The sequence below is a fragment of the Chelonoidis abingdonii genome, chromosome 1 (assembly GCF_003597395.2).
Source record: "Chelonoidis abingdonii isolate Lonesome George chromosome 1, CheloAbing_2.0, whole genome shotgun sequence".
Taxonomy (NCBI): Eukaryota; Metazoa; Chordata; order Testudines; family Testudinidae; genus Chelonoidis; species Chelonoidis abingdonii.
The window spans coordinates 293,672,812-293,696,052 of record NC_133769.1 but is presented as its reverse complement, the minus strand read 5'-3'; the positions used below and the strand labels follow the sequence as shown (position 1 = coordinate 293,696,052).

At 40.8% G+C, this 23,241-nt stretch overlaps 1 protein-coding gene across 1 annotated transcript; it reads left to right on the top strand.

Moving 5' to 3' along the window:
- Nucleotides 1-574: 574 nt before the first annotated feature.
- On the top strand, nucleotides 575-22,969 carry KLF5 (KLF transcription factor 5). Its single transcript, XM_032790373.2, has 4 exons — nucleotides 575-980; nucleotides 3,153-4,023; nucleotides 5,202-5,261; nucleotides 21,968-22,969. The coding sequence occupies exons 1-4, from the start codon at nucleotides 801-803 to the stop codon at nucleotides 22,144-22,146; spliced, it is 1,290 nt and encodes a 429-aa protein (XP_032646264.1). The 5' UTR covers nucleotides 575-800; the 3' UTR covers nucleotides 22,147-22,969.
- The last annotated feature ends 272 nt before the right edge of the window (nucleotides 22,970-23,241 follow it).

Here is a 23,241-nt window from a genome sequence, read left to right as displayed (position 1 = left end):
GAGACAGTCCTGAGGATGGTTATTTTAAAATGTCTACTGGAGAAATGCTCCCCAACGCGACTATAAATAATATGCAAGTCTGCAATGGGCCTCACTGAGTGCTTCCTAGCACTTGTTCAGAGCCACTTCCACTTTGCTCCCCAACCTTCCTCTTTCTGGCTGAATATTCACGGCTGCACAAAGCAGCCCCAGCCCCAGGCGCACTGCGCTTTAGGCTTCACGGAGATCAACACGTTGCAGTGTGCGGCGAGTACCTGTTTTCCTGAGGTGCTTAGCTCGGAATGCGGGGCTGTCATTCCACATGACCTGGCTGGCTTCTGTCAGCAGTGGAGCCGCTCCCCGCCAGCTGCCTCCCCAAAGGGTGGGGGGGAGGAGGGAAGGGGCCGTGACCTCAGCTTTGAGCCCGGGCTCCTGGGCACAACACCTAAAACGTGCAGGGCGCCTTGTTTCCACTGGCCCCCGCCCCCTGGCCGGCTCCGGCTGTCAGGAGCGGGGGACAAGCTCCCGGCCCCAGGGAGGCGGGAAGAGGGCGGGCAGCTCGCTTCCCATAGGCAGCCCGGCCCCGCAGGGCCAGCCCCCTTGTGCCTGGCCAGGGTGGGGTCGGCTGAAATAGAGGCGGGCATGTGGCAGTAGTAGAGCTACCCCGGGCCAGGTAGAGCGGCGGGAGGCTGTGCCGAAGCCAGCGGAGTTGTCGCCGGGCGTGTGGGCTGGGTGCGAGCGCCAGGGCAGCGATCCCCTAGCCCCAGGCAGCGGCAGCAGGGGGAGGGTGCGGGCCCGCTCCGGAGGGATCCCATTCGGTCATGGCCACTCAGGTGCTGCCCATGAGCGCCCGCCTGGGTCCCATGCAGCAGCCCGACGAGCCGGTGTTTGCTCAGCTCAAGCCCGTGCTTGGCGCCCGGGAGGCGGCGATGTTCACGGGGGAGGATCTGAAGCAGCAGCCGGGCGGTGGGACCAGGATCCCGGCGGAGGAGATGGTGCAGGTAAGGCAGGAGAAGACGCTTGGACGGGCCCCCTCCTGTCCGTGCCCCTAGACGCTGGGCTGGGGCCGGGGCCCGGCGCAGCCCGCACGGGCAGCGCTCACTGGGTGGGGCAGTGGCGGGGGAATCAGGGAGGCGCCCTGCAGTGGGGAGCCCCACCTGGGGAGTGGGGCTGGGTCCCGAAGTCTCCGCTTGCCCCCCTCGCTCCGCCCTGCGTGGGGATGCGCCTGGTCCGCGTCTCCCCGGCTCCGCTGCGCCTCCTAGGGAGCTAGCCGCTCTGCTCCCCGTGCTGCGGGCTGGGACCCAGCCGGGCGCTGCCGCCCTCCGGCCAGGGAGCTGCTAGAAATCGCGCGGTGCCCGGAATGGGGCGCCGGGGACTCGAACTTCCAAACCGCTCAAGGCGGATTCGAGGGGGCAGGGGCAGAGCCGCCCCGCGAGGGTGTTGAAGGCTACAGCTGCTGCCTTTGCACTTGCCCAGGAGCAGAATTAGCGCAGCCGCCTGTCTCTCTCGCCCACGCAGGGTCATGTTAGTCTGGGGCGGGGGGGGGGGGGGAAGACTTGTCGGGACTTTCTGCGTGTCCCAGAAACTGTTTGGCAACAGACCCACAGGCAAACAGCTGGAAGAGCTAAAATCAGCCAGCACCAACCGCAACCTGATTTTAGCTCAAGAACGGGCTTCGTTTGAGGCTATTTCCAGGCCTTGACTCTTTCATTGAATAGTTTCGTGTGCGGTTTATTATAGTGAGTAGCCTTGTGTGGCACAAGTGGCATTGTATAAACGGAGTAGACAAGCCTGTGAGATCCTGAGCAGTGTGACAAACCTCTGCAGAGGCACCTTCCAAAGCGTATTTATAAGGGGGGCCCTGCCCTGGGATCTCAATCGGAGTCACTCAGTCCCTATCTCCAATGTAACTAAGATTAAGGAGGAACTCCCCTCCCGAGAATTGATAAGCAATGCAGTGAATATTAGTGGGACATATTTCAGTCTCTGTGGCTCAGCGATATCTTTTCAAAGAATACATGTTTCTGCCTTCAAAGCAAGCTGGCCTTGGCTTGTAAACAAGAGCTGGAAAAAGGAGCCTGGCACGTTAAGGACGGGTCTAGATCAAAGACAAGCATTTTGTGTGTGTGTGGTGGCTTTTTGGTTTTTTTTTGTTTTTTTTTTTTCTTTTTTTTTCTTTGAGACAGGCTTTTGAAATACACTTTTAAGTAGACTTTTTGTTTGTCAGCTGCTTGCTGTTTTTAGGGGTGCTAAAGGGATTTGGTATGACTGGACTTTTTACAGGGTAAGGGGGAATGTAACATTTGCCCATTGGAGAGTACATGATAAATGTTTTACTGATGACTATACCAGTAATGTATCAGGCTTTCACCACCCATGGATTCCTTACTACCACTGCACTAAGGGACTGATTTCATTGTAGGAATTAAAGAGTTTAGAGTGTGACCATGAGTAGAAACATGGTTATCACATTCTTAACAAATTATAGACTCTCTCTCTGTAGATTTAAAAACATTGTTACTCCAGTCCAAAGGACCCTTTACACCAAATATATAGTAACTTAAAGTCACGTCCTGCCTCCTTGTTGTTCTATATTTGTAAGTTTACACCTGTTTTGAGTTTTATTTCCAGTAGATAACTCTCATTTATGTTGTAAATCTGCTCTGAAGTATGAATATCTATTTGAAATGTTAGCCTTCAAATAGTCAGATGAGGGCATGGTTTTTACAGTTAGCAATTCAAAGAGAAGTGTGTGAACTTCCTGTAAAAGAATGTCAATATGCTTATTAGAATAATGGTGAAATAGTAGAGTACAGGAATTGTAGAAACGAATTAGATGACTTTTATTTTGTTACATTATCCTATTGCAAATATTATACACTTTAAAATATTTGTACTCTTGTTCTGCATAAACATTGTTCAGTCTAATTTGTTCTTGGAGTTGTTGATTAGCATATCAACTATAAAAGGCAGGGTTGTTTTACTATGTCTCATTATTCTGACTATTTAAAACTTCCCCTGTGGAAGAGACAGGATTTGTTTAGCTCTTCTAGTAAAAGAGTACTCATAAGGGGAGTGGTGGTGGTGGTTGTTGATTATGTATGTTCTTGATGTCTCATCTCTTCTGTGGTTTGGTAACAAATCATGTGGATTATGTTTTTGTTTTTGTTTAGACAAGATGTGAAATGGAGAAATATCTGGCACCTCAGCTTCCACCAGTTCCTGTCATCCCTGAACATAAAAAATACAGAAGAGACAGTGCCTCAGTTGTAGACCAGTTCTTCACTGACAGTGAAGGGTTGCCTTATAGTATCAACATGAATGTCTTCTTTCCTGACATTACTCACCTGAGAACTGGCCTATACAAATCCCAGAGACCATGTGTTACCCACATCAAGACAGAACCAGTTACCATCTTCAGTCATCAGAGTGAAACTACTGCCCCTGCCCCCACCCCCACTCAGGCTCTCCCAGAGTTTACCAGCATTTTCAGCTCTCACCAAACTCCCGACGTGAACAACATTTTCATCAAGCAGGAGCTTCCTACTCCAGATATTCATCTTTCTCTCACACCACAGCAGGGCCAGTTATATCAGCTCTTGAGTTCACCGGATTTAGATTTGCCCAGTTCTACTGCTCAGGCAGCAGTAATGGACTCTCTTAACAATGTTTCCATGTCATCAGCCATGGCAGGCCTTAACACTCTCTCCTCAGCTATTCCACAGACTACAATGAAACAATTCCAGGGTATCCCCCAATGCACATACACAATGCCAAATCAGTTTCTTCAACCACAGGCCACTTACTTCCCTCCTTCACCCCCAAGTTCAGAGCCCGGAAGTCCTGATAGACAAGCAGAAATGTTACAAAATTTAACTCCTCCTCCATCCTATGCTGCGACTATAGCTTCCAAGCTGGCAGTCCAGAATCCAAATTTACCGGTGGCCATGTCAATAAATGCACAGAACATCCAGACAGTCAGATACAATAGAAGGAGTAACCCAGATCTGGAGAAGAGACGTATCCACTACTGTGATTATCCTGGTAAGCAGTCTGTCCTAATGGAGAATAAATAACCCAAATGTTTTCTTTAATCTTGCAAAAAATCACACACTGATGATAACAATATGGGTGGAAGTGACTGTCTTTGGTGGTCCAGCTACAGTGAGACCCAAATCAACTATTCTTCTTCTCCAAAGTCTTATTGTTCTGTGCAGTCTTTTCTTACAATTTTTAAATAATTGTTGCTAACTTTTCTGGAAGATAAAACATCAGTTCTTACTGTTTTTAAATACATGTATGTGGATCCCTGCATCACAAAACTTGTAGCTCTGGGGGAAAAAAGAAGGCTGGGACGGCTAATGTTGAACAATTTTGGTATCTGGCTCATGCTTTGTTCTAGCAAACTTCTTCAATGTGCAATGGGCCAGATGCTCAACAGGTGTAAATTGGCATATTGAAGTCCATTGACATAAGGCCATATCCTTTGTCCAGCTTACAGTAGGTATCTTGATATGAACAGAAAATTCAGTGTGTAAACTTGTTCCTCGGTTGTCAACTATAATTGTCCATCCATTTTGTATGCTAGACTAAAAGATTAATCTAGCAGCAAATGTTAATCATTCATTAATGAAATATGTGATCCCAAATATAAAATAGAAACTAGTTTTGTCTCAAATATAATACAGGATATAGTATCTTGAATGTAGTAAATGTTATAATACAACAAATGCTGAATTTAAAAAAATCAGTGTAGAACTGTGGTAAATAAGAGATATTGAGTAATACCCTGGAAAGATCAGACGGAGTCCTTTAGGAACATTTAAAAAATAAAGTTCATCAGTGACATTCATATATCATTGAGTAACAGGTGTGGCTTCTTCATGTAGCAGATGTAGTTTAGATGTGAGCTCTCAGTTGTATTTAGCTTGTAGCTGCTATTCTTTTGTATAACATCATAAGTAATTAAGGGTCCCAGGATCTTCAGTGTTGCCTTTTCTCTTGATTATGTAAAGCAACCCATTCATAAGAACTTTCTGTAGTAAATCATGTGAAACTTCAGAATGATTGTGCTGCCACAAGGTAGTAAGGTTTTTTGGTTTTCAATATTTTCAGAATAATGTGAGTGACTTTATAAGCAAACCTAGAGCATTATAATCTCCCCGCTGATATGCTTTCTCTTTTTTTTTTTTTTTTTTTTTTTTTTTTTTTTTTCCCCGTAGGCTGCACAAAAGTTTATACAAAGTCTTCCCACTTAAAAGCTCACCTGAGAACTCATACTGGTATGTACTTTCGTTGTTTATTCCTTGGTTATGAAGCTTTTAAAAAAGCAAACATGTTTGATTTGTCATCTTTTCTTTCTTTGATTTTGCAGAATGGGCTAGGTTCAAGATAGTTCAGTTAAATCAACCAACTTTGTCAATAAAAGTTGAAGTTACCCATTTATTTTTAAGACATTTTGTTTTAGTTATTTTGAATTCCTTATAGTAAATATTTAAGAATTGAAATCAAGTAAAATATTCTCTTTGAAAGCCTCAATTTTTCTCTAAAATGCTTTTTTAAAAAAATTTTTTCCTTTTTTTTTTAAAGGAAAAATTTTGATGTTGGGTTTTTTCCCCACGTCTTGAATTAAGCACAATAAATATGATGATTTCTGTTTATTAAATTAAATAAACTCTCACTTCTTTTGGCTTCAAATACTAGTGCTGACAGAACTATTTTTTTAAGATTTTTCTCTTCGGATTTCAGTATAGCTCCACAATTCTTCTCCATTTGCTCTTTCTCCAGCATTAAACTTCCATGTTTTAAAAACCAAATACTCTTTCTTTTCTTTTTAAAAAATACAAATCCATCTCGTGTTTATTTCTTGGTGAAGAGAGTTACTGAAGTGGTAAGAAAATTAAAAACAGCGTTGAGGTGCAAAACCTATATAGTCGTGCCATAGACCAAACCCTGTCTGAAGCTACATGCATGCAGTCTCAGTTAATGGACCTGCACAGGTATAAACTGAAGAGTAAATTTTGGTCCACTGACTCTGGTGTGAACTAAGGGTTCTCTTCTCTACTCAACATGCATTGGTGTTACAAACACATACTGGAAAGAGTGGAACCATTCTATCCAGAGCATGGCTCAGTTTAGATATGTGGGGTTTTTTGGATTTTTTGTTTTTGTTTAAATTAGGTGTCTGACATCACAACAGAATTGTTTTAGCAGTTCAGGATAATTCTTGTGCAGGGGACTTGGATACAAAATTGTTTTTGCAGTTTAGCTGAACTTTTGAAATGAAAATTACAGTGTCTTTCAAAGAAACGTAGGCTAAGAAGCCACTGTCCTCTTTAAATCTAGTTGCAGGATCTGCACTCGAATATGAAATACTTATACATGGGGATGTGATCCTCAAATCAGTAATTTATGGTTCTAATTAAAGCAAAATGCTTACTGTAGTAGACCTGTCAACATTAAACTTGTACTGTTTGAATAACATGGTTTCATCTTAGTTTAAAAGCAAAAGTCAAAACAAAACTTACTTCCTCTCTATGGAAAAAGATCTTGTATTCAACAGTTACTATGAGTGGATTGTTGGATGACTGTAAAGAAACTGAATATCTCCAGGCTAAATGTTACTATGGAAATCCAGTTTTCATAAATGAAGCAGTTATCTGTATTGCAGCCACAGTAAAAATGAAAAGCAATTTTGCAAAGGTCAGTGCTCTCCACTAGCAATAGACTAAACAAGAATATTGTTACAAACATTTTGTGATACATATAATCACTCATTACTAGCTAGCTTAATGAGAGGGTAATTCAATTTTTTTTAATGAGGATGTAAACTTGACTAATATAATAGAATGCAACATTCATCTTACTTTACAGATTATTTAGTAAGGAAAGAGTGGGTGCCACTGCCCTATTACATTTAAACCAACATTAGATTGAAAATGTGTAACTTGTCATTATACAGTGACTGTAGGAACAGACCAAAAAATAAAGCTGAACTTAAAATGTAATTTTACCAAGTAAATGTAAAAATGAAAATCACTCAATTTTCAGAAGTATGTGTAATTTTCATATCTTCAAATAGTACTGATTAAGCAATTCTAAAATTAACGTATTCTTGTACATACAGAGAAATATTTACCAAAGTTGTGATCACTAGTACCTGTTGCTGTGGATGAGTAAAAGTTAATGTTGCTTTCTACTTTTTTTTTTTTTTTTACCTGTAGACGTTTGACCTCAGCAGTGTGGCTAAGTGTGCAAAGGTCAGGGAAGCTGATCTATTCATAGAAACAAGAATGCCGCTTCAGATAAAATCTAGTGAATTTAAGTAAGCCTTTAATACAAAGCATCTTTTAGGGAGGGGAATGAAGGGATAAATTGTCCAAAGAGTTAAAATACAAACATTAGTCCATTTCCTGTTACCTACCTTTTATTGTAGAGTATGAATAAGTCTGACACTTTCTCAATATCCATTTGAAAATCCAAGGTTTTTAAATTAAACCATCCTTGTATGCAAGGTTTCTGAACACAAGCACACCATTTAATATTCCCAGTGCTGTATAAATTAATGAACTGAAAGATTAAGGGCTAAATTCTGCCTTGGTAAAAGTAGATGTAACCTCAGGGAACTCCATGGAGCTATACTACGTGCCCAATTCTCCCAGAAGTCAATGAGAATTTTCTCTTTGACTTCAAAAGGGAGGTATCAGCCCCGTTGGGCTAAATTTGGCTATGCGTTTGAGTTTGTCTGTATAAATTCCACTCTTACTTTGTGTGCCCCCTTAAACCAATTGGATTTATGCAGCACTATTAAACGTTTCTCTTTTAATCTTAAAAATACCTTCAAAGTTTAAATTTAATAGGTGAGTCTCACCTAATCCAGTTTAATAAAGTTTTGTGTGATATTCTTTCAAATCCCTTAGGGGTGTAGCAGGCCTGTTTATCTGGCTAAACCCGTTCTTTAGTAATCATGGACCACTGAAGTTGTTTTCTCTTTATTCTTAGTTTCTTGACAATACCTTTTAAATTGGCTGCAATCTCTCTCTTCCCAAACAGCCTCCACCCTCTTCAGCAATCTGTCATTTTAAAATCAAAAGTGCCGGGAGCAAAGTTTGTCTGCCATTAAAAGTCAAAACAGACGTTATGCTTTTCCTTTGTTTTGGAAAATCTCAGCCTTTCACAGTATTTATTTAGGAGTCTCTCCCTCCTGAATGGCTTTCAATGAGTTTAATAGACATTCTTTGAGAACAAACTTAAGGGAAATCTTATTTCTGAAAGAAGGAATGTGAACAATAGTCTGTTTCCTCATTCAAATATGAACTAATTGGCAGGTTCATAAGTCACATTTAAATGAGGTCATAAGAAATGGCTGAGAGTTGAAAGTTTTCCCCTCTTACCCTTTTTTAAGAGTAAAAATATAAGTCAGATCCTGCCCTGGTTTAAAAAGGTAAAGCTCCCTTAATTTTAATAGAGTTGTTACAGGGACCTGTTTTCATTTAAAAAAAAAACAAAAAACAATTTTCACCTAAAGATTTTTATTCCAAAATCAAGTTACTGTGTTTGTAGTTCCTGAAATAGGTATGTCTCTCTACAGTTGTTGTTTTAAAATTTATGGAGGGAATTCTAATTGGTGTTAAGCTGGTAGCTTCAAAATTGAACACAGGCAAACAAGCTGCTGTTGCCAAGTTACAAAGGTACAGAATGTATTTTTGTATCCTTCTCTGAACGATTTTGGATCAGGTGTCAAGTTCTCTTAAGTAATGTCTTAATGCACTGTAGTCCTTTTATTTTACTAGCATGGATTAGCATTTGATTCTCCATCTTTAGCTGATTAAAATGAGTATGTGCTAGTGTACATGTAGGAGCATCTTTCAGTATAGATGGGTTTCTTCAACCTCTTTTTGTTAGGGATTTTTCTTCTAAAATTTGATCTAATAGTCATAGGACAAGTTTAGTTTCATAACTTGTATTGTGCAACCAGCATATAATGCGTGTTGCTGTTGTGGTTTTTTTAAAACACATCTATTATAGGCTACACTACAGTAAAATTATAGTTGTTCATGCTAGTGCCTTAAGGTATATGCCCAACTTGAAAAACTTGTCAAATGTCAAAGAAAAGCAGATAATTGTGCATTATTAATACACCCTATTAACTTTATTTCATGTTCCTTGAACATACTTCAACAGCACCCCCATTAACAGCTCTACTATCCTCCCCCCCCCCGCCTCCGTAGTGATATGCTTGAGGTCTTTTTAAACACTGAAGTCTGAGTTCTCACCTGTAACAGTGCACTACAGTTGTACACTCCAGTGCTTCATTTCTGTGAGCAGCTACATGTTTCAGAGATGTATTCTCTTCTGTTTAGAGGAAATGCCATCATTGTTTTGTACACATCAGGGTACACACACTGAGGATGTTTTTTCAGCTGCATGTTGGTTTTCTGTACACAGTCTTTGTACAGGCATGTTCTCTGATCACATGGTGGGTTTGCCATTAATAGAGAGATGAAATAGTTTTGCAGTTAATGTTAGAAACTATCTATAGATCTAGCTTGTATGTGGTGATGGGAAGTGAAAGCCTAGATACCTCAAGAGCAATAGCATTTCTTAAATGAGATCAAGTCAAAATACTTCAACGTGCCTAGTTACATCAAATGAATGTTTAGGCTTAGGATAACTGTTAATTTATTCAATGCCTCAAGATGTTAAACTTGCTTTTAATATATGGCTTCACAGTCCAATTTTGGATCTACTGACATGATGGTCAGTCATAGTCAGAACCAGTGGTGGACAACAGGCTTTGAGCAGCCTATAGGAATCTATATCTCCTACTGACCAGAGCTATACACATCTGTATGTATTTGACTTGGTACTGTTTATAAAAACACAAATGGTGCTGTTTAACTGTGAGGGAATCAAATCGTGTGATTTTTGTGGAGGTGTACTTTTAGTCAAAAGTGTGTGTATGTGAGAGCCACATAGTCACTCATTAATATTTTGATATTAATTTTAAATATTACTTTTGAGTCTCTTGCTTTTGTCCTTTACTCTTTGCTTTTTCCCTGCTTTACTACATTTTCTCCCTTTGCTGTTTTTTTCATCATTTTAATCTTTCTTTACTGTCTAGTGATTGACATTCTCTTCCTTCCACTCCCACCTTTCCTATTTCTTTCTCTTCCTCCTTTCCCAAGTATCCTTTTTGTATCTTATCTGTATCCCTCCCTCTGCAAAACATGCCCAGCTCTCTCGCCTTTCCCCAGATACATGCACAAAAAGGGTTGCAAGAGGTCTGGCAGGAGGGTCACAAGTGCCAGTGGCTTTACTGCCTTCCTAGTAGAGGAGCCAGTTTTGTTTTTCCTCCACTTCAGCGTAGGCAGGTCAAGGATTTTGTCACGGAGAAGGCTAGTAAGAGGGAGCAGGGTAGTAGTTGGAATTCTTCTTTCATTCTCCCCACTCAAGGGGAAGAGGCTTATGAGGTTCAACCTTCCAAGACACACTGAGCATTGTAATAGGCCAGGGGTCAGCAACCTATGGCACGCATGCCAAAGACGGCCTGCCAGCCATTTGTTTGTTTGTTTTTGTTTTTGTTTTTTTAATGGCACGTTGCTGCTGGCCCTGCTCAGCCCGCTGTCAAACCCCTGACTCCTGAACTCCCCCTCTGCCCTGACCCCTACACCCCCCCTGAACCCGAGCCCTGACTCTGGCACCCCCACCCATACTGCTCAGCCCGCTGTCAAACCCCTGACTCCTGAACTCCCCCTCTGCCCTGACCCCTACACCCCCCCTGAACCCGAGCCCTGACTCTGGCACCCCCCACACATACCAAGCTCCCCTGTACTCCATGCCCTGACTCCTGCACCCCCTCACATGCCCCCAACCTTCTTCTGTCGCACCCCACACACACCCCCAGCCCCACCCTGAGCACCAAATGAAAGCTCCTGCCCCCCCCTTCATCCCCCCCACATTCCCACCTGGACCCCTCACATCAAATGGGAGCTGCCCAGGTAAGCACTCCACACCCAAACCTCCTGTCTCAACCCTGAGCCTTCCTCCCTCATTCTAGCTCCTGGCCAGACCCTGCACCCCAACCTCCAGCCTTGTTCTCAGTGCACTCCCACCCTCAGCTCAGTGCAGAGAGAGGAAGAGAATGGGCTCAAAGCAGGGAGATGGTAGGTACCCACTCTATGTGGGCAGGACTGGGACACCAGACTGGCAGCGGGCTAAGAAGGGGTGGCAGCCAGGACACTGGCTGGCGGGAGCCAGTGGACAGAACCCCAGTCCAGCAGCAGGCTGAGCTGCTCAGCCTGCTGCTGGTCTGGGGGTCTGGCTGCTGTCCCCTTGCCAGCTGGAGTCCTGGCCGCAGGCCCTGCTCAGCCCGCTGCTGGTCTGGGGGTCTGGCTGCTGTCCCCTTGCCAGCTGGAGTCCTGGCCGCAGGCCCTGCTCAGCCCGCTGCTGGTCTGGGGGTCTGGCTGCTGTCCCCTTGCCAGCTGGAGTCCTGGCCGCAGGCCCTGCTCAGCCAGGTGAATGGGAACCCCAGACCGACAGCGAGCTGAGTGGGCTGGTGGTGTAAGATCAGTATTTTAATTTAAGCGTTTTGAAAACCTTGTTTACTTTACATATGACAATAGTTTAGTTATATAGTGTATAGACAGAGAGAGACCTTCTAAAAACATTAAAATGTGTTACTGGCACACGAAACCTTAAATTAAAGTGAATAAATGAAGACTCAGCACACGGCTTCTGAAAGGTTGCTGACCCCTGTGATAGACATTCAGCTTGCTCTGCTTGATCCTAGAAACAAAGACAATGGAGAATATTGGAGGACTGTGAGATAGGAAAGTGCAATTACAGATGGGAAATTGAGGCACAGAACAAGAGAGTGACAAGCCCAATGTCACACAGGAAGTCTGAGTTTCATTGAACCCAAATCTTTTTTGTGCCTTAACCCACAATACTGTTCTGCCAGTATGCTGATTTTGTTTGTAACATTTTGGGAAGTAGCACCCTGGATGCACTGGAGCCACAAAGCAGGCGAGGCTAATCTCACAGACATTAATACTCCTTATGTGCTTGACTCTTGTAATTATCGGCACTTTGATTTTTTTCAAAGAAAATTTCTTAATATGTGAAATATGGTAATTCTTATCATGGAGATCTTTTGGGGCCTGCCTCTTGGAAATGACAATGAAAAGTTGTTTTTGTTTTTGTTTTTTTTTCTTTTCATTTTTATTCATATACTTTACAAGGAAAGATTTTTTTGTTTTGTTTTTACCTGTTGGAGATCACGCTTTAAGATTGATTTTATGTAAACCAGGGGTCCCAAACTCAAATGACCACGAGGGCCACATGAGGACTAGTAGATTGGCCCAAGGGCCGCATTACTGACACTTCCCCCCACCACCCTTGGCCCCTTCCCTGCCCCCATTCCAACCCTTTCTCTGAAATCCCCATCCCAACTCCACCTCCTCACTGCCTCCAGGGGGAGCAGGAGGGATGAGGGGTGTGGCAGGGGGCTCAGGGCAGTGGGTTGAGGTGTGGCAGGGGTTCAGGGCAGGGGTTCAGGTGCAGGGTGGTGCAGGCAACTCAGGGAAGGGGGTTGGGGTGCAGGAGTGGTGCGGGGTGCAGCAGGGGGCTCAGGGAAGGGTCAAGTTGCAGGTACGGCAGGGGCTTGGGATGCAGCAGGGGGATCAGGGCAAGGGCTTGGGGTGCAGGAGGAGTGTGGCAGGGGCTTGGGGTGTGGCAGGGGCTCAGGGCAGGGGGTTTGCCTGCAGGAGGGCTTCAAGCTCTAGCCTGGTATGCACGTTGTCAGTAATAGACTAGAATAATGAAAGGTGAAGCAAAGCAAAATTTAAAATACTGTCAAAGTGATCAGCAGATGTTAAGGCAGAAATAACTTGCTCAAAAGAGCAGTTAGGTAGTAATGGAGAGTAATTGGTATCTTTTATATGAGTTTTGCATAATCCATTAGTTGCTTGTGGGAGAAATGGAAAAGCATCACCATCCTGTGAAAACCAGAGTTTTGGGGAAAGTAACATGTTTTTTCAGACTTTTCATTGAATGACTGTAGGGCATGGAGGTTAATTGATTTGGTTCTTTATCTCCAGTTATGGCTTTAGTGAAATATGTTTTAACATTGTGCTTTTTTTGAGGCAAAGTCTTACCAACATAGGCCTGACTCTGATATGACTGACCCAGAACTGTAATAAATCTCCCGCTGTCCAGGCACAATTTTATAAAAATTAATTCAAGGAAGTGTCAGGTGAAGAGCAGTCATATTATTTCTTTTAGTCCAACAATTTCTCTTGATTAAAAGCCTAAAAAGTCTCTCTAAGCATGAAAGCTTAAACTGTTTTGGTCAATTGCTCCCTGAGAGGATTAAACTTCTTTTCCAGGATGTTTGATTCCTGATAAGGCAACTGATGACCTAAGAGACTGGCTTTAAATATAGTTCCGTTCTGAGACTGACCAACACATGCTAATACAGTCCAAGATTCACAGCAATTACCAGTGATTAAAACTTTCTATTTGATTAGACATTCCATATTGTAATTTAATGTCTGAGCTTGACTTGGACAATTGAATCTCCTCTAGTTCCATGGAATATATTCTGGGGTGAATGTTGTTGGTTGTTTACTAGCTGACATGAACCTCGCATTGGTGAAAGATTAGAAACATTTAAGTAATGTCCTAGTTTAGTCTGAGTATCTTGGTAGCAGCATTCCTGTCCTGTCAGACTGCATTATTTATATTCAGTGATCTCTAACAACTCTGATTAAGGACATATTGAAACCTTTTTCATTTGGCAAGTATACAGTACTTTGCCTTCAGTTAAAGGCTTTAACTTACTGCTTTGGTAATTTTTTTTTTTTATATACATATAGTTGGTGGAGATCTTAAGGATTATAGTATAAACTTTTATTACATTTCATTAAGGGGAACCTCTTACCCTACAAGTGCCAGAGCTGTAGGTATGAAAACTCCAAAGCAGTTCTGGCAGCCATCTTCTCCCATATGACATGTAAATACACACACATAGCAGATGGCATGGATTTATTATGAATCAACTTTTCAAAAATTAGAATTCCCTGACTTTTGTTTGCCTATATTCTTGAGGAGAGACCACCTCTGCTATAACAGAATGTTATACCAGAGAGAAAATAAACAACTTCACAAGCCATCAAGATTCCTCAGTAATCCTGGAGCTGCATGAGACAACACTTAACAAAATAAGAGTGCTGAATGTTTATTGGCTGATGAGGAGATAATGTCTTCTCCATGTCTGTAGTCACAAAAAGAATGAAAACTAGGATTTGGTGATTAACTTTTGACATGCATATCCACCTTCAGTTACCTAATACTAATGTTTTCTTGTCTCTACACATTTGTGGTAGAAGGAGCTCAAAATATTGGTTAATTAACCAGTAATTGGATCTCCCTCTCCCATCAGTGAGACTAATGCTTCCTGTCATATGGCTCTAAAATATTGTATTTATCTGATACAATACTTTATGATTAACGCCTTTTTCAAGTAGTGTTATACTGCACATTAAAAGGAAACTTAAAAGGGCGTGTGTATATGTTCTGTATCTGGTAAATTGTCAAGGCTGGAAACTTGTGCTATATTCCATAGGTGAGCTGGGATACACACATACACCAGCAACTACTTCTAGTCCAGTCAGAGAGGAAGGGGGCATAGGCTTAAAATCATGACACCATATTATACAGAAAAGCTATTTCAGGTAAACTTGAAAAAGATTAGTTCTAACCTTTCTGTCAAGTTACAGGCCTCAACATATCTGGTAACTAAAGCAAACTGGCTCTAGAGGTGGAAAGATATGAAAACTAGTATCCTAGAAAAGTTCTAAAACACACACAATCTAGTTCCTCTTAATTAATGAGTAACTAGGTAACTTTATTGTTTTACTGCTGTTTTTCCTTGAACATACTTACTATATTGTTTATCCATTGTCCCCTCCCCCACCATTCTGTCTTGTCTGAAACTAGCTTGGAGCAGGACCCAGGATGAAGTCCTGGCCTCCTTTTGAAGTCACTGGGAGTCTTTAATGGGGTCAAGATTTCACCTCAGGTGCCTCACAGTACAGATGAGAGGACATACCGCACTTTTTGGGAATTGTCAGATATAAATAATGGACAATCCTTTGACCAGTATAATTCACTCATAATGTGGTTGTTCCAAACATGTGGTGGTAAGTCACTTATACCACATCATTGTGTGCTCTGCATGCAACAAAACACAGGACAGTGGGATAACATTTCAGAGCCTCCTCCCCCGCATAGTCTTACTTCATGTACACTTGTAGGCTACAGCCAACATTTTCAAACTTGATTACCCAAAATTAACCTGTGTGGTGTTTGGATTTTATTTTCTTCCCCAAAGGTATTCACCACTAAAACTGGTTGGGAACTTTTTTGATTGATTGGTTTTTTGTTGAGAAATCTAATTTGTTAAAACCAAAACTGTTTGCAAAACAGGATCTGGTTAGATTTCCCAACTTGAAAAAATGTTGGGGCTGGGAGGAGAAGAATTGAAATTGTCAAAATGTTTTCTTTGACATTTTCTATAGGAAAATTTCTTTTCCAGTTTGAAATGACTTGTTTGGAAACTTAAGTTAACTTGATTAAAAAAAAAAATCCTTTTTAAACTTTTCAAAGTTTGAAATGAGATGTTTTGATAATTTCAAAACAATGTTTCAATTGACTTGAAATGGGATTTCAGGCGGAAAAAGGGAATTAGTTTTTCTGTTTATGAATGATTTTGACTTTTCATCCCAATTCACAGTGGGGAAGAAAATGTTCTAACTCTCAAATGTGTGTGAGACGAGAACCATTTTCCACCCAACTCTACTCAGTTTCCACATGAACTGTGGACACTGAACAGCAGCTATTGAATGATCGGTGTCTTGGGAAAATATAAATTTAGTTACCTAACTGTAAGCAGCAAAGTGAAAAACTTGCCCTGTAACTCTTGGCTTTATTTTTAAAGATAAACCCAGCTATAGGAAAACTAATTGATTAAATAGTCACTAATTTTAATTTTTTTAAACAGAAGCTTGTTTTCTTGTATTGTCACTGGGAATTTCATTAATTATTTGGGGCTTTTTAAATGGTGTTTTGCTGAGAAAGATTTTAATAGAGCAGGGCTTCTCCTCTCCCACTGGTCACTGAATAACATCCAGGTGGCATCTACAGCAGTAGCTTATGTGGTGAAGTAGTATTAGGATAATATTCAGTGTATTTTTTTAATTTTATTTTAATGTGATTTAGCATCTTAAATTAAGGAGGGCCACCTCCCTGTGACCAAACAGCTCTCTGCAGTGACCAGCAAGGACTTTATTGGCCAAAGTTTGGGAACCACTTGGGCAATGGGTGTTAGTGAAGTAACAGAGAAGGCTTGCATACTCAGTAGCATGCCTCCTATGAACATCAAAGTCTCCTTTTGACAACTCTCTAACCTTTACACCATTAATATTTGCTTTTAAAGACAAGTGAGTTACAAGAACGTTTTCAGGTTACATTTTCCTTATCACTTGCGAAGTGCTTTCTCCTAAAGAGATTCCAAACTAGTTTAGTGTTCAACAAAGTTTTTTAAACACTTGCACTAAAGTACAAGGTTGTTTCACATGCTATACAAATATGTTTGTTTGTTTGTGCTTGAGAATGAATACATATTAATGGCTGAGGAACTTAATACATTTTGTGATGTGACAGCCTAACAAAATACTTAAAAACAGTGATACTGGAAAGAGATGATGCAAAAATCCAATTAAATGTATGAAACCTCTATCCTCTTGAAATATAATTCAACAGAAAGCAGTTCTGTTTCCCAAAAGAGCTGTGTATAATATTTCTGGCTTTGGAAGAAAGGCCTGGAGTGTGCTATTTGGCTAGAACTCGGTACCAGCTTCCTCCATGGTGTTTTACTTGAACAGTGTTGACATTTTAACAAATCCCATGGAAGCTCCCCTGAAGTGGAGGAGTTAGCTTTTTTTTTTTTTTTTTTTTTTTTTTTTTTTTTTTTTGCTTTTACAGGGAAATATTTGTTTGATACAGTGATCATGTTCCAGTAACTGAACTATAGTACATTAGTATTTGATGACCAATGGCATTCTATAAGATGTTAAACCAAGAAGTTCTAAACTGCTAGAGGAAACCAACTATTTCTGAAACTGTACAGCTACTGTATTTCACACAATTGTTAAAGTAAACAAACCTTACGTTACTATGTAGCTAATGAAAATCGTGGATAAAGCATTCAATGTTCCTTGGCTTTATAATTTTTTTTAACAGATTCCTCTGCTCATTAAAGTCAGTATGGCAAAGAACAAGAATCACACTTTTTTTTTTTTTTTTTTTAAAGTAACTTGAACTTTTTTTCCTTGCCACATAAACTTAAATCAAATTCTGCTTCCCACTAAATATGACACAAACGTGTACAGATTGGGAAAGATTAAACAGTACTGAGGTTAGTTGTTCTTTTGCTCTCCTTTTTAAACAAGTTTTTAATCTCTATCTTCACTTGCCTCTCCCTCCCACACCCAAAAGAAAAACATTTCAAAATGATTCCCTTCGAGAACTTTCCAACAGAAACTAGGATCACAAACATAGATTTATTATTTTTTCTTTCAGTATTTCACCTCTTAGATTTCTCCAAAATAAGCTGGGCCTTTATACTGGAGCTAAAAACATATATTTTTTTTCTTTAGTTCTCAGTTCCCACGCTGCTAGCCATAGTAGGGGTGAAGGGCAGTGTTATGGCTTTAATTTCTAGTACATAAAAGTAGTAGTGCTGAAAACAAACTGCATGAGGTGCTTATGAAATGTCAACAGACCCTGGTCATTGGCAGCCAGGATCAAACTGGGGACCTTGGGAGCTTACTGCATGAGCTAACAGCCCCCTGCTTATTAGGTAAGGCTGTAAGGAAGACTCATTTTATCTCTAAGGCCAGGTCTACACTACGAGATTAAATCGATTTTAGATAAGCAATTTCAGCTACGAGAATAGCGTAGCTGAAATCGAATATCTAAAATCGATTTACTCACCCGTTTTCACCGCGCGGGCTCGATCCGCGCAGCTCGCTGTGTCGAATCCGGAAATCCGGTCGTCTAGCTGGAGTTCCGGAATCGATCTAAGCACGCTCTGGGATCGAGATATCGCATCCAGACCAGACGCAATATTTCGATCGCTGAGCAATCGATTTTAACACGCTGATCTGGCGCGTAGTCTAGACGTGGCCTAAGAGATCTCGGTGCCACTAGATGGGACACAACAGCACAGCCAGGAAGTGTGTGGGTTACTTACTCAATCCCCTCCATGCATACTCTCAGTGAAATTCTTCACAGCTCAAGTTTGGAGAAGCCAAGGCGGGGCTATCATAGCATGGGGCAGAGCAGCAGCAGCAGCACATTGCTGCTGGTTATGCCACTTTATGTCACAAGACTGTGGGAAGTTTCATAATATAGCAGGTTACGGCAATGGCAGCCTAGAGAGCTATCAGGGTAGGCAGTGGGAACAGCTGATGTTCCCCTGGAAATCTGAGGTGAAATCCAAGACCTGCTGAAGGCAAAAAAAAAAAACACCTCTCAGTGACATCGACATCAGCAGAATCAGGATTTCACAGCGATATTTCGTAATTTATGTCCAACAAGGCCACATAAGTTACTGCTGTCCAGAATATCAGTAATTTAAGCATACAAGTCTACATACTACTATTTCATCCCACCAGCAGTACATTTGGGGTTGGTGGTCTACACAGTAGACACTACCTACACAAGGCGGTTTTGCGGATGTGTTCGGTGCGCTGGAGTGCAGGCGTTCATAAAACTCCTGATACTTCACCCCACCTCGCAGGAATAGCAGCAGCATTGTAAACCGTGGCCACTTTTAAAACCAAGCCTACTTTGCCTGCTGGGAACTAGAGCTCATTGACATTGAAATTTTGATGAAAAATATTGTTGACATTTCAGTGGAGGGAAAATTGATGGAGGGGAGGGGAAAGAGGGCTAAAAGGTCATATCTGATTAAGAAAAAGAAACAGGAATTTTTTTTTCAAATCAAAAGTTTCTCTTCTGTTTTCTGGCCTGCTGTTCTGTGTACATAGAACAGCTAGCAGGGTCCAGAGCTACCCCTTAAATCTCTTCCAACTAGTGGGGTCCTTCTGAGCTTATTTTACCACCAAGTGGCAAGCAACATAGCTCTTAAAACTGAACTGAAAACAGAAGTGACTTGTAATATAAACATCAAATTTAGGAACTGTGGAGAAATTTTTGCATCTCCTTCACCCCACTCCCCCAAAATCTATGTAGCTATCCACAGCCTCCCTTACAGCTAGTATAACTTTCCCTCTTCCCCCACCCCCAAAAACAAAACTAACTAACTAAAAAATCCTCAAATAATGGGTCCTTCCTGATGAGGTGTCTCCCACTCCTTCCTCCTCTCTCTGCTGCTATCTATGGGACAAGGTTGGAACAACTGAGGTGCTGAATACAAGAAGGCAGTCTTTAATACACATGTTCTTTTAATATAGTCTTGTATCTACCAGAGAGCCACATTATCTATGCCGCTATTTGGTTTTTTAAAAATTAGTCATAAGCAAAATAAAACATCTGTTTAAAAAGTGTTTGAAGTCAGAACCCCAAAAAACTTTATAATGTTCTTAAAGAAAGCACATCTGCTGTTGAGTTCCACAAAAGAGATATGATTGTTTTTGTTTTACCACAAAGCACACCTACAAGTGGCCTCTTCTTCTGTGTCCATGTCATGTGCAATGTAATGTTCTAAAGACTGCATTAACAACCATGGAGCAAGTTATAGGAAGATCCAGTTTAGATATTGAAATGATGATTACTGCAAGAGATCCTGTACCGGACTTCTGCCATTATACCTCTGGGATTCTAATACATTAACTCAACTGGCTTTTCTGGTAGTGCTTCACTTGTCAGGTTTAAACAACATCCTTGTTTTCATCTACAGTATGTCTTGTCTGGGACATAGGTGCGATCACAAATGATGCCTTACCATGTTCATTGGTCACAGTCATGCAGAGCAAATACTGAGCTATAACTGGTTGCAGCCTAAATCATCTTCCATTGGAATGGAATGGACATCAATGGAAAGAATCTCATTAGGTTCCTAGGAGGTGGATCAGGCCCTAAGTTGCTTCTCTTAAAGAATGATACACTTCAAGGATGATAGTCTAGCAATAAATCTTGGTTGTCCTGTGCACTAAGAAGTTGCTGGGTTTTTTGATGTAGACTCCATTCAGTGCGAATGTGCTGCCAATGTGGAGTTACTTCCCATTCATGAAGCTGGGGGGCGGGGGTAGTCTCTCCTTTTGCAGTAGGTTAAGTGTTGATCATAAAAGGCATCATAAACTCTACAAGGAGGATGGATTTTATAATTTTGATTGTTTTAAAAGGGACTTAGCCCTTCTGCTGTCAAGCAACAGAACCTTAATTTTTGCTAAATTCTTAATCTTTTGACATAGGGGGGCGGGTCTCACACGGTGTTCTCTGGGCTGTTGATGGTGCAAAACGAGCTGTCTGGTCACGTGGTGCTGGCTTTCTTCCTCGTTTCCACCTGCTAAACCTACATTAAAATACTTTCCAAGTAGCTGTAGTTGGTTTGTGAGGATTGTTATTGGATGTGAATGGGAGTGGCGAAAGCTCCATATGATGAAAACTAGGAGGAAGGTGATACACAACATACTCTGGATGGGATTTTCCAAAGCACTTGGCACGGACCTAACTCTGTTCCCATTTGTTAATGCAAGTTTTACCATTCACTTCAATGGCAGCACAGTTAAGTCAAAGCTGAGTGCTTTAATAAATTCCACCTTCTCTCTCTGTTAACGTTGGTTACTTGTAACACTTTTTTAAAAATTAGAATTCGAGAGCCCTGATCTAAAGACACTTTGAAATGAATGTAGAGTAGTTCAGTGTATATCACTCTAGCAGTGATCCTATAAATAGGCAATCCTAGCTCTCCGTATTTCAACAAACATAACTACAAATTATAGGTGTGCTTAAAATGTTCCATTTTCAGTTCTGAAATGGATTAATGCAAATACCTGAGATAGTTTGGCCAACATGTTCAAATCTGGCTGTCTAAAGCTGGGCACTTCAATCTATATTAGGCGCCTCTATAAATGTGGTCAGATTTTTTTTCAGAGGTGCTGTGCACTCTCCACATCCATGTAAGTTAATAGGAACAGCAGGGGCTTGGCACCTCTGAAAAATCTGGCCATGTAAGCACCTAATTCTAGACATCCAATTTTGCAAACTTGGGCCTGAGTCTTTTAGATGGTTTTTCTCTATATACAGCTGTCCTAAGCCAGAAGGCCACAAGATTTTATTGCAGTTATTAGTTGACCTTTTTTTATTTTTTTTGTTTTAGAAAGTATTATCCCAGTTGTATTTGTTACATACTGCATAAAGAAATTCTAGTTTTACTTCCACATCAGAAGCTCTTAAAACTCTGTATTATAAATCTTATAGTAACCTTTCTCCACATTTAAACTAGATCTTAGAAATATTTCTTTAATGTATGACTCTTGTCACTTTTTTTAAAAAAAATAATTTGTATATTAAGATGGAGCAGATTGTAGTATGATGCTCTCTACTACATCTCATTGTGAGGAGGTGTGTGTATTTTTCAGTTCCATGTAATTATTTCTAGGTGTATATTTTTACTTTTTGTAATAGGGGTATAATTAGCTTATGTTTACATGTCTCTGCAGTGGTGTCTGTTTACCACAAATTTCAAGAACAAAATTCTGTGAACTTGTAGCAAAAGATTAACTTGTGAGTATTAAATATATCTGTGAATCATCAGGAACCATGAGCACTCTTCTCTTTCTCTCCCCCCCACCTGTAAAGTGCAAACTATTGGCATTTAGTATGAGTTCTTGTTAATTGTTCTTCTTCTGTGGAGTCACAGCTAACCATCTGTTTCTGTGTGTTCCAAATGTTTCAGGGGAGAAGCCATACAAATGCACTTGGGATGGCTGTGACTGGAGATTTGCTCGTTCAGATGAGTTAACACGCCATTACAGGAAGCACACAGGGGCCAAACCTTTCCAGTGTGCTGTGTGCAATCGTAGCTTCTCTCGCTCTGACCACCTGGCTCTGCACATGAAGAGACATCAGAACTAAACGCTGGGTTCGACGTGGAGGCTGTCTGTATCTATGCAATTTCCAAGTGATTCTCAGCGTGTGGTTAGAATTTAGTTTTAATTTTTGACTATTGACTATCCAAAAAGTCTCCAAAGAAACTGGAAATGTATATTTTGTATAATTATGAGGAAACAGGGAAGACACTGTACCACAGTACCTGAGTGTTCAGTCATTTATTTTGTTTGCTCTGATCATGTATATGGCTTTAGTCAGCAGGTTTCATCTCAAGTATTATGTTTCAACACGTTGCATCATTATAGATTATTTTCTTACGGTGTTTTGACCAAAGCACTGTCATTATTGTGGCAATGTTTAGTAAATGAATTAATGGGAGGGCATAGACGAGTGAACACAGAGGACAAGCCATGAATTGTAGTCTGTCAGGTTTTTACTGGACATATTTAGTACTTGTGTGATTTTTTTTAAAATGTTGTCTTTCTGTGCAGATAAAATATATAGAAAAATTCATAAACAGCCATAGAACAAAGAGTTTGTTCAGTATGTTGCATGTTTGCTATGACAACGATTTTGTAAATATGCAAATCAGCTTTTTAGGTTTATTACAAAAGTTTTCTAGGAATCCTCTGAAAATTCAGACGTGCATTTGATAATATGGCACATTTTCAATTAAATTTATTTAAATACCTCTCAAAACATTACCAACTTAGTTTCATTTTCTGAAGAAAAGTGAACTAGCCATTCAAACATTTTGTATGTGTTAACATAAATGTTGTGCACTGAATATTCAAAACAGGATTGAGTTTTCAGAATGCTTAAAAGGGCAAAACATTTAGAATGAACTGCAAATAATGAGAATAGTTACAGTATACAGAATGTTAAACCTCTTACTATAAGCTAAACTTAGTATCACTTTAAAAAGAAGGATTTAGGATGCAATTTTCATAGACTGACATGTTAAGCTGGTTTAGCACCTGTATGATCTAGTTTCATGTGGATGTTGCATGTAATTTACCAGAAGGTAAAGGATACAGTAATTTTATTTAAAATTACAGTGCAATTTAGTTAATCCACTGTTAACATTGACACACACTGGACAAAAGTCACTGCTGACAT

What these genes read in the sequence shown, in the direction of transcription:
- KLF5 (XM_032790373.2), top strand. Translation starts at nt 801, where the DNA reads ATGGCCACTCAGGTGCTGCCCATGAGCGCCCGCCTGGGTCCCATGCAG. An exon ending in CCACTACTGTGATTATCCTG is followed by an intron (nt 4,024 to 5,201) that starts GTAAGCAGTCTG and finishes TTTTCCCCGTAG; the next exon opens with GCTGCACAAAAGTTTATACA. An exon ending in TCACCTGAGAACTCATACTG is followed by an intron (nt 5,262 to 21,967) that starts GTATGTACTTTC and finishes CAAATGTTTCAG; the next exon opens with GGGAGAAGCCATACAAATGC.